General features: G+C 41.0%; 1 protein-coding gene across 2 annotated transcripts in view; it reads right to left on the reverse strand.

Moving 5' to 3' along the window:
- Positions 1 to 150: 150 nt before the first annotated feature.
- hipk3b (homeodomain interacting protein kinase 3b) overlaps positions 151 to 12131 on the reverse strand; it is an 88516-nt gene continuing 76535 nt past the window's right edge. Inside the window, exons 8-16 of one of the 2 annotated variants that reach the window (XM_052152012.1) lie at positions 11411 to 11528; positions 11198 to 11319; positions 10938 to 11053; positions 10612 to 10779; positions 8284 to 8595; positions 7917 to 8063; positions 7529 to 7758; positions 2729 to 2868; positions 151 to 2218 (exon numbers count right to left, since the gene is read on the reverse strand). In XM_052152012.1, coding sequence (XP_052007972.1) covers positions 1739 to 2218; positions 2729 to 2868; positions 7529 to 7758; positions 7917 to 8063; positions 8284 to 8595; positions 10612 to 10779; positions 10938 to 11053; positions 11198 to 11319; positions 11411 to 11528 — 1833 coding nt within the window. In that variant the 3' untranslated portion in view covers positions 151 to 1738. Of the gene's footprint in view, positions 2219 to 2728; positions 2869 to 7528; positions 7759 to 7916; positions 8064 to 8283; positions 8596 to 10611; positions 10780 to 10937; positions 11057 to 11197; positions 11320 to 11410; positions 11529 to 12131 lie in introns of both variants that reach the window. The other variant, XM_052152011.1, reaches the window with a different exon arrangement.

Raw genomic sequence — 12131 nt, forward strand, 5'->3', positions numbered from 1 at the left:
GGAACCCTTAAAACGCTGCCTACAAAGGCATCTCACAAGGTTTTGGAATAGAGCCTACCAATTACAGTCTTTGGTGGTACACAAGCAACTTCATTTATAAAGACAAAAAATACACAGACAAAGCATAACAAACTAAAAAACTAAAATGCACACAGCATATATATATATATATATATATATATATATATATATATATATATATATATATATATATATATGCATTTATCGGCTATATTTATTTCTCCCTGACGGAATGTATGAAATGCAGTTGACATCAACAAGCTTTCAACACATGATATAATGGTATAATTAAGAAAAAAAAAACAGTTAAATCGATTCACAATGCATAAATGAGGATTGCACACCTTAAACACACCTTGTCAAGCTTCAGCACTGAATAAACTAACTCTATAGTATATGTGCGCATCTATACATCAGAAACTGCATGGTCTGCTCAGGCTAAGATGAATCCATAACCCTCAATCAAAGACCTTTTTGCATTCATGTCTTCATCTAGTCAAAGCCATGCCACCACAAAACACACAAACACAAACACACCCAAAGAATTTAAATACACAGACAAAGAAAGAAATAAAAACCCTTAAAGGGACAGTTCGCCCAAAAATGACAATTCTGTCATCATTTACAAATTTCCATTTTTGAGGTGAACTTTCCCTTTATTTATATATTTATCCCTATATCTAGATTGTATTGCAGTTTGACTAAACAGTACAAATACTGTTAGTAGTAAGACATTTTTCAGAGTAATCGGTATTTAATGAGCTCTTTATACAACTAATTAATTCAGGTAATGAAAAATATACATCGCCAACAATAAAAACAGCAAGCATTTGCTGCAGCAAAAGCATGCCGTCCTCCGGTGACGTAACCAAACGTAACTAAATTACTACATCTCAAATATACATTGGATCCAAAAATAAGCACTGCGGTTTGTGCAATGCAGTACATCGATGCCTTTCTATGCATGAAATAATACACCTGTGTGTATAATACATGTACAGACAGACAAATTGCAAGTGCGGCAGACCAGTACATGTACATACACATTTTATATACATACAGAGAGAGTAGTGTAGTAGAAACAGGAACTGGACTGCCAATATATAAGGCACTATGGCTGGTGACAACAATGCATCGAGCCTCTTGACGTGTTAAGAGCACCTCTAGGCTTCTGTCAGAGTGACATTGCAGCTCATGCAACACATGCAGTGCGTGACAAACAACCCGTCGATGACTCAGTTCCGAAAAACATCAAAGACATTGAGAAAAATACAAACACTTGGAACAACTTGTCAGTCTTGAACAAGATACTGGGTCTTTTACAAACAAAGATGCGTCGTATACAAGGTAAAAGGCAATGTATAAAAATAAGTTGATCATCACATGATTTTGAACACCATCCGCTGTTCAATAGAGGAGCATTCATTTGAAAATCCAATAATGATGCATCAAATGTGCATCTCTCATTTCTGTACATTCTCCAACCTTTGACCTTCTTCACCCTACTTGCACAAGACTTTTCAAACATCTCCTTTTTTTTTAAAGCTCATTAAAATTGCACTCGATTCTACGTTGTGATTCTGAAAAATTGCTAGATTTCTCTCTTGCGCCATGGCTTTGGGTGCAAGAACCAGGTGGTTTGCGGTTTCTTGCTACGCCCGAGACTGAGGTGGAGTTGACAAGCCCTTCTGGCCTCAAGAGGTTTGCGGAGCGCGTCTCAGACGTAGGGATACTGGTTAAGTTTAGTAGGACTGAGGGGGAAACCTACGTATGCGGGTGACGCGATGAAGGAGTGTGGGGGGAAGAATGGCTTGAATTGACCCTGAGGGTGAAGGGTGGGCGAGGGCAAGAGGCGGGGGTTGAGCCCCACCGTGACCTGGTGCACGAGGTGACCCGCCGGATGGGAGAGGCCATAGGGAGGTTGAAAGATGTGATTCCGTGTAGCCCCGGGTGAAGCCAAGATGTGGGCCATGGGCGCATTTGTCACCAAAGGTCCTGAGGGGGGGTAGGAGAGTAAAGTGGCCTGGGTATGTGGGTGGACGCCCAGGTGCGACTGAGGGTGGACCGTAGTGTGGGTGGGGCTGCCATGAGGCAGAGTGAAGGTGTGGCCATGAACGGTGGGCGGGATGAATGCATGAGGCCGGCAATGGCTGTAGTTGCCATTCCACTCCAGGTGGGAGGAGCCATAATGCTGGACCTAGAGCACAAACCAATCAGTTCATTCCGAAATAAAGCAAGTATCGATCATTTAATTTCTAGAAGAACAACAATAGACTCAAGAGACCCCATGAAATGACCCCAAAATGGCTTTTAGTTCATGTCTGTTAGCTTTAAGGTCATCTATATGTTAGTGTATTTTTATTTGTTGACAAAATTCACATTTAGCAGACACACACATTTATAATTTACATTCTCAAATATATTGATGACTCATCTTGCACTAGGGATGGGAATCATATTGAATTAGAATTACAATTCTGATTCTCACCCCTCTTAAAGGGTCATGAAGGGGGACTTGTGCCGCTGTAAAATGCATGTGAATAGGCTTTTTTGATGAAGTATTTGATCTAGACAACTCAAGATTTTGGAATTATCTATGCTAGCACATACATTAATATCTGGGCTTCTAAAAACTCAGTTAACCATACAACAATCAATCACATTTCCTCAAACGTAGCAGGCTGAGAAGCAAGGGAGAGGAACTGACCTGTCCAAAAGTAAGCTGCTGTTGAGGGGGCTGCGGGGGCGGGAAAGCAGGCGTGGTCTTCTGCTGCCGATTCACCAGTAACGTGGAGTACGGCAGCTGCCTGTTGGAACCACTGCGGACTTTGGGTTGACATGATTGCTCTATATAACCACAATGGGAAGAACGGGAAAATAAGCCAATCCCTCCTTAAAAGCACATACAGAAATATGCGCTAGATTATGCGCTAGACAAAACACGGAAGTAGCCAAAACAAATCAAAGAAACAATGAACATCGGCACAAGCTGTTCTTTCTGTTTTTCCAGTGGATAATAAGTAGGGCTGTAAACTGATTACAATATTGTTTTCTGTGATTAATCATGATACATTAAAACAAACTGGTTAGTCATCATTTATTTTAATTATTTAACTATACCAATGTTAAAATGTTCTGTTTTTTTGCAGAAGAGTTAGACAAATGTTTTTACATGTATAAATCTTTGATACAAGTATACAGCGCATCCGGAAAGTATTCACAGCGCTTCACTTTTTCCACATTTAGTTATGTTTAATCCATTTAATCCATTTTATTCCAAAATGGATTAAATTAATTATGTTCCTCAAAATTCTACAAACAATACCCCATGATGACAATGTGAAAGAAGTTTGTTTGAAATCTTTGCAAATTTATAAGAAAAAAAAATAATAATTTATCACATGTACATAAGTATTCACAGCCTGACACTCAAAATTGAGCTCAGGTGCATCCTGTTTCCACTGATCATCATTGAGATGTTTCTACAACTTGATTGGAGTCCACCTGTGGTACATTCAGTTGATTGGACATGATTTGGAAAGGCACACACCTGTCTATATAAGGTCCGTCAGTTAGCAGTGCATGTCAGCACAAACCAAGCCATGAAGTCCAAGAAATTGTCTGTAGACCTCCGAGACAGGATTGCATCGAGGCACAGATCTGGGGAAGGGTACAGAAACATTTCTGCAGCATTGAAGGTCCCAATGAGCACAGTGGCCTCCATCATCCGTAAATGGAAGAAGTTTGGAACCACCAGGACTCTTCATAGAGCTGACCGCCCGGCCAAACTGAGCGATCGGGGAGAAGGGCCTTAGTCAGGGAGGTGACCAAGAACCCGATGGTCACTCTGACAGAGCTCCAGCATTTCTCTGTGGAAAGAGGAGAACCTTCCAGAAGAACAACCATCTCTGCAGCACTCCACCAATCAGGCCTGTATGGTAGAGTGGCCAGATGGAAGCCACTCCTCAGTAAAAGGCACATGACAACCCACCTGGAGTTTGCCAAAAGGCACCTGAAGGACTCTCAGACCATGAGAAACTAAATTCTCTGGTCTGATGAATCAAAGATTGAACTCTTTGGCCTGAATGGCAAGCAACATGTCTGGGGGAAACCAGGCACTGCTCATCACCTGGCCAATACCATCCCTACAGTGAAGCATGGTGGTGGCAGCATCATGCTGTGGGGATGTTTTTCAGCAGCAGGAACTGGGAGACTAGCAGGATTGAGGGAAAGATGAATGCAGCAATGCACAGAGACATCCTTGATGAAAACCTGCTCCAGAGCGCTCTGGACCTCAGACTGGGTGAAGGTTCATCTTCCAATGGGACAATGACCCTAAGCACACAGCCAAGATAACAAAGGAGTGGCTACGGGACAACACTGTGAATGTCCTTGAGTGACCCAGCCAGAGCCCAGACTTGAACCCGATTGAACATTTCTGGAGAGGTCCTGCAGACTTGAACCCGATTGAACATCTCTTGAGAGGTCCTGCAAAGAAGAATGGGAGAATCTGCCCAAAAATAGGTGTGCCAAGCTTGTAGCATCATACACGAAAAGACTTGAGGCTGTAATTGGTGCCAAAGGTGCTTGAGCAAAGGCTGGGAATACTTGTGTACATGTGATTTATTTTTATTTTTTTCATAAATTTGCAAAGATTTCAAACAAATTTCTTTCACATTGTCATTATGGGGTATTTTTTGTACAATTTTGAGGAAATAATGAATTTAATTCATTTTGGAATAAGGCTGTAACATAACAAAATGTGGAAAAAGTGAATCGCTGTGAATACTTTCCAGATGCTATGCTTACATATCATAAAGTCAGTGGGCAGATTCAATTTATTTTAAGCTTTATTGGCAAAGTAAACTTAAGTATACATTGTCATTTTTTTGTGCTAGATTTTGTAGTCGAGTCAGACATGTACCTCCTGGAAATGTATATACACAGATGAGCCAAAACATTATGACCACTCAAAGGTGAAGCGAATAACATTGATCATCATCTAACACCACCACATGTCAAGGTTTGGGTAGATTAGATGGTAAGCGAACAATCAGTTCTCGTTGTCAACCTGTTGAATGCAGGAGAAATGGTCAGGAGTAAAGATATGAGCGACTTTGACAAGGGACAAATTGTTATGGCCAGATGACTGGGTCAGTGCATCTCTGAAATGGCAAGGCTTGTGGGGTGCTCCCAGTCAGCAGTGTTGAGTAAATACTGATAGGGGTCCGAGGAGGGACAAACCGGAGACAGGGTGTTGAGCGCCCAAGACTCATTGATGCACAAAGGCAAGGCTATCCCATATGGTCCGAACCGACAGAAGATCGACTGAGGCACAAGTCACAGAATATTTTAATGATTGTTATGGGAGGGATGTGTCATAGTGCATCGCACCCTGCTGCGTATAGGGCTGTGTTGCCAAAAAGCAGTGACCACGATGACCCCTGTCCAACGTTGAAAGCACCTGCAATGGACAAGCAAACTTCAGAACTGGACCTTGGAACAGTGGAAGGTCACCTGGTCTGATGAGTCCCATTTTCTTTTACATCACATGGTCAGCCATGAATGTGTGCACCATTTGCCTGGGGAAGTGATGGTACCAGGACGCACTGTGGGAAGACGACAAGCCAGTGGAGGGAGTGTGATGCTCTGGGTAATATTCTGCTGGGAAACCCTTGGGCCGGCCATTCATGTGGACGTCAATTTGACATGTGCCACCTACCTAGTCATGGTTGCAGTCCAGGTACACCCCTTCATGGTATTCCCTGATGGCAGTGGCCTCTTTCAACATGATAATGCACCCTGCCACATTGCACACATTGTTCGGGAATAGTTTGAGGAACAAACCCTGGCCCATGTTGCCCTGGCCTCCAAATTCCCCAGATCTCAATCCGACTGAGCATCTGTTGGTTGTGCTGGACAAACAAATCCGATTCAAGGCGACTCCACCTCGCATCTTACAGGGCTTAAAGGACCTGCTGCTAATGTCTTGGTGCCAGATACCACAGGACACCTTCAGGGGTCTTGTAGAGTGTATGCCTCAGCGGGTCGGCGCTGTTTTGGCAGCACATAGACGACCAACAGCAAATTAGGCAGGTGGTCATAATGTTTTAGCTCAGTGTATATGTAACGAGATAAATATTATAGGTTGAGGGTTCTTTAAGTAAATCCTGCAATAATGGGATTGCGCTTCTTATTGGCTGCGCAGGTGGCGCTATAGGCCACCGTGTTCGAACAATCTGCAGCAGAGCTAAAGAGAACTGCTGTGGGTGAGTCGTTTCTGTGGTTGCTCCACACTAAAAGTTAAAAATATATAATTGCATATAAAATGTTTGACACTGTATAAAAGCATTGCTCACAGTAGACACCGACTGATTTGTAGAGAGTGTTTTCGGTTTATATTTATGGGTATTTTGATCGTTTTATGTCCGTTTGGATGCACTCTACTATCTTTCTATCTGCGTCATTTTCCATGTGCTTTCTAACGTGGTGAAATATATTTTGAATAGGTGGAGCTTAAACAACAGTGTGACTTACTATCTTTCTCTTTCACTGCTCTGTGTGCAGGAAAATAAATTCTGCTATCATCCACGTTCTGTGTGTGTGTGCTGATGAAGGGTGGGACAAACCGGGTCAGAGAGAAAAAAAAAACAAAGGTCACATATGTGCAACTTTTAGCTACAGGAAGTGGAAAAAAATGATTAGGGTTATATATATTTCCGAAATACTATTAGTATATATATATATATATATATAATTGCAAGGTAAAAACGTGTGGTTCTGACTGATTTGTGTGCAACAATGAACAAGGAGGAAACATGGACATTATATTGAATTTGTTGAGTGCAAATGTGCTTTAGAAATATATGTAAAGTAATCAGAAAAGTAATATGATTAAATCTTTTTATAAATAATCAGTAATTTGTGGTGGATTACTTTTTTGGAGTAACTTGCATAGCCAAGACGTGTAACTGATTAAATGTTTCTTTTTATTTTCCGCTTGTTTGCCTTTGTTTATGGTTTCATTGAAACACTTTCACACACAGTTTAGGCCAAAAAAGCTATATACACAAAAGAGAGGGTATGAGAAAAAGATTTCAGAGAGAAGGAAACACTCCAGCCAGTCTTTCCACCACTGCACCCATAATCACCTGTGACCATGTCTGTTACCCATTAAAGACACACATTCCCCAGTCATGTGATCTGAAAGTAAACAGCAGCAGCAGTGATGTTCTGACCTGAAGTAACCAATCTGTGTCTTTTAAGCTTCAGGACTTAGCCATTACATTTGTATATTTAGGTGCTAAATGTGTCAATTCTTTTTCACAATGACTGCAATAAAGGTCTTTTTTTTTTTTTTGCCAAAATAAACATGTAATCTCCAACCGAGATTGCCATTCGTACTTTGTCTTGCTCGGTTTGTTTGAGCGTCACAACCAGACCAGCATAGGAACATTGGCTGGACGATAGCATGAGTCTGGGGTGTAACTATCTGATTGTGTGTTACCTGTACGGCCAGTGGGCTCATTGTTGTGAACCCTCATGGGCGGCACCATCATGGTGCGGACTGGCGGCTTGACAGACTCCGTTTCTGTGGCTCCCGTGGCTTTACAGTTCTGGTTGTTGTCATTAATAAACGTGCTTTCCAGAAAGGGGCTGTCCACTCGGCTGGAGGAAACGGAGGCGGGAGAACCGTCCACAGGATCACAGCCGCTCTCGCGCTCGTCATCTGACATACTGCACACAGACCAGAGCAGACATGTTTGAACACACAGAGCAAATACAACACTCGCTTGAGAATATTAATGAGTCTTCCACTGTCGTCTTACATTATGATTTAGTGTGTGTGTGTGTGTGTGTGTGTGTGTGTGTGTGTGTGTATGTGTGATAATAACCTGTTGGGTCTCTTGCAGGGTGAAGCTCTGGAGTGCTCCGATGCAGATGAGCTGGTGCTGAGGACGGAGTCTGGACTGCTCAGTGAACACACTCGCTCCATATTCAGTGTGCTCTGACAAGCCTCACACTCTGGACTGCCCTTACATCTGAAACACACACAAACACTCACTATATGCTTTTATTACATGGAACATATTGGTGTGAACATTCTACTAAACATTTCCTTTTGTGTTCCACGGAACTCATACGTATACGAACGACACGAGGGTGAGTAAGTGATGATATTTTCACTTTGGGCGAACTATTTCTTTAACAAGTGTGCTAAAACGTATGTTCTATCGGACGTATATTAATGTGTCAGCTCACTCTATTGAGAGTTTCTGTGTGTCTGGAGCCTCCTCGTCTGTTCCACTGCTGATGCTGATGACGCTGGCCGCAGGGCTCGGAGAGTCAGCGATCACAATGCTCTGCCTCTGGTTCTGACACTCTGCTTCTGTCTCACAGCACACAGACTCCTCCTCTAGCCCCACCTCTGACTCCGCCTCCACCACACACTCCTCCGCCTCCACCACACACTCCTCCGCCTCTTCCTCCTGTGTGTTTTTGGCACTGTGTACCATCTTTGGGGACTGGTATGCTGAATTTTGGGTGTTGGTGCTGTGCATGAAGTTGTTACTTCTAGGAGGGATAATTACGATGGAGATGAATTAGGTGGGGAAATGTTAACATAGCAAGAATGTAATGATCAACAACAGAACATGTGAACTTAAAATAAAAGGAAATTGACCACTGCATAGAGACATTTAATATATTAAATTAATTATATATTTAATAAAATATATGTCAATAAAGTGTGTTTTTGGCTGACACAACATCTGTCTGATTTCATACATTTATAATCGTTTCATAAATGTTTTTATTTATTTAAAGAAATAATGTTAATAAATCACTTTACAAAAATATATTTTTTTAAACTGATGTTTTAAAATTTCACATTTTTGGACATTTAAAATGTTGATAAAAGCAACTGGTAAATTTTCTTTCAAATGCAACAGAAAAGATACATTTGACAATTATTATTTTATTGTTGTATTAAATTATGCTCTTAAACATTTCAAGAAATGTCCATTTTATTGTAAATTTGTCAAGTGATTAATTTCCTTAAATTTCTATTTTTTAATTTATAAACTGATAATTGTTTCCTTATTTTTTTTTATTTAAAGAAATAATGTAAATTAAAGCTGCAAGCAGCGACGAACGGGCCCTCGCACCCTGGTGCACGTTGGGGCTGCTGTGCCAGGGGGATGTCACTCCAATTCTTTTAGCATTTTTTAGCACTTAAATGTTGTTAAGAGTGTATTCCTGTTGCCAGTAGGTGGTGCTAAGACTATAACTTAATATTGGCATATAGAAATGTTTAGGCTGGGTCTCGGGATGTGAAGCAATTTAGCATCGCCAAGGCCTTTATATTAGACTGACCGAATCTCGGTTGATCTGATTTATTCTCTAGGAGCAGTTTGTTAAAGTACGAGGCATGAAAATGGCAACAATTGTGCAAAAATTTAAGAGAAAAATGACAGTGGCTTACTTTCTGTTGGGTTTAGGATATGGCTCTAAGAGACTTTTTTGTATGTGTTGACATGTTAAAGTACAAGACCTGGAACTGGCTGTTGCCAGTAGGTGGCGCTATGACTATAACTGAATATTGGCATGTAGATGTATTCAGGCTGGATCTATTATCAAACATGTGAGGTTTGGGGTAGATTGGACATTCTATGTATGAGTTATAACAACTTCCTTTTTCATGACGAAACATAAAAATTTGTCAAAAACTCAAAAGCCTCACACTTTAGCATCGCCAAGGCCTTTAGATTAGAATAACCAACTATGAAGTAGATCCGATAAAATCTCTAGGAGGAGTTTGTTAAAATACGAGGCCTGGAAATGGCAAAAACGGAGCAAAAATCGAAGAGAAAAACAAAAATGGCTGACTTCCTGTTGAGTTTAGGGCATGGGTCCAAGAGACACATTTGTAGGTATTAGCATGTTACACATATGTACTGATCTTCGTACGTGTAGGTGAAACGTAGCGTAAACGCACACCTTTTAAAGTTTGTAGGTGGCGCTATTGAGCCATTTGCCACACCTAATTCTAATATAATTACATGTAACCAATATCAGATGTACATTTTCGCCACTTCAGATGCGTGTGCAAAGTTTCATGAGTTTTCGAGCATGTTTAGGCCCTCAAAATGTGATTCGTTTTGGAAAAAAATAATAAAGGCCAAGCAGAACTGGACCATCGGTTTTATGCAATTTAAAGCAATTGGTACATATCTTTAAAATGCAATTAAAAAGATGCATTTGGAAATTATTATTTTATCGTAGCATTAAATTACGCTTTTAAACATGTCAAGACATTTCTATTTTACAGTCAATTTGTCAAGTGATTTATTTCATTACATTTCTATTTTTATATTTAACTGAACAATAACTGGACATAAAAAAAGACATTATAAAATAGACATTTTGGACATTCAAAATGTTGATTAAGGATGATATGTATGATAAAGTTATCAGTCACTTTAAATGAATCAATGAACTAACTAAATAAATTATTGGTTTCTTCTTTTTTTAAGTGGCACCAGTTCCTTCGTACACCCGCTACTGTTCAGATATTGTAATTTGATGAACCTGTTTGAAGATGGTTTATTTCTCTTGTTAGCAGCCGGCTGTGGCCACACCACATGAGCTATGCCTATGCTTATTGGCTGGTGAGCGGACAGGGTCATCGGGTTGGTTAGCAGCGGCTGGGGGTGGGGCATCATGGAGCTGTAATGGTTGCCATGGGAATGAACTTTCCTGCAAAAAATGGGGAGGAACAAATCACTTCATTATGGAGGAAAGTATATAAAGAAAGTTGGCTTGAACAGCTGGATACAACGCATTACAACATCTGACCAATTGAAGCATAAATAGAGCAGAGCAAACACAATGACGGAGCAGTTCCCTGCACGCACCCCCAGTTTTGTGGACCTGCCACTGCATCTGAGGCCAGTGTTGCTGCTGAGGGGGCCACCGGTGTCACCTGTGGCCAGGCAGGAACCAGGATCTGCTGAGCACAATTTGTCCACGCCTGCTTTGGAGAAGATAAACATGTTGAACGACATAATTCAATGAGTTTAATTCTTAAGCCTCGTTCACACTGATGGCAATTTAATGGCTGGAGCTCACCAGGCCAATCTACTGTTGGTACTCTCCACGTTACAGTTGTGTTTACCTGTGTAATGAGGCCTGGTCTGATCTGGAGAGGTTGAATGGCAGAGGCTTGCGTCACCAGTGGTACGGTGTTCTCCATGCGCAACGAGAAGCCCACTGGCTTATTCGGGTTGTGAGAAATACCTGTCACATTAAGGACAACACGAGTAACAAAAATATGACAAGATAGAGCATACAGGTAATATTTGATCTGATACCAATAAAAGTGCAGTACATTGTATGGTGTTAGGGCAGAGAATCAGCGCCTGCTGGAAAGTGTCTCCAAACTGAGCACTTCCTGTCTGAAGCGGTATTCTGTGATGCATCAGTGATGGGGCAGATGAGGCTAAAGTCTTTGTGAATGAGCAGAAAGAGAGAAAAAGATAAAGACATTAATCACAACTTTTCGTTTTCCTTTTCTATTCCTTTACAGTAGATATAGAGTAAACACTTAATTTTTTTAAATCTGATAATTGGAATACTCAAACACTGTGCATGGTTCTTTTGGGGTTTAGAACCGATTCTGTTAACCGATTGGGTTACCATTGTGTTGAAGAGTGCTGCTTTTGCTTAGGTATAGGATGTGTACACAAACAACATTTTGCATGTTGCTTTACTCAAGGAACAATTACTACTTAGCATTTAGCATGCTAATGCATGCTTTTGCTAGCTCAAAGTTAGCTAACTAGCATAACCCAACAACATAAATGACTAATGCTACTTAGCATTGGGCATTTTAATGCATGCTATTACTAGCTAAAAGATAACCTTACAACATAAATTGTTTTTATCACACGCAAAGGAGCTTTTGATTCACCGCTAACCGTTTGCCAGAAGTTTGCAGCTCTTCACATGGGTAGTGGTGAAGTTCCGGCAAACTCTTGGCAACAACAGACAATGTGCCGCAAATTTGCAGCTAAGCTCATTTGCATGTGAAAATTATCAGTGGCAAATTT

The sequence above is a fragment of the Xyrauchen texanus genome, chromosome 21 (assembly GCF_025860055.1).
Source record: "Xyrauchen texanus isolate HMW12.3.18 chromosome 21, RBS_HiC_50CHRs, whole genome shotgun sequence".
NCBI classification, from domain to species: Eukaryota; Metazoa; Chordata; class Actinopteri; order Cypriniformes; family Catostomidae; genus Xyrauchen; species Xyrauchen texanus.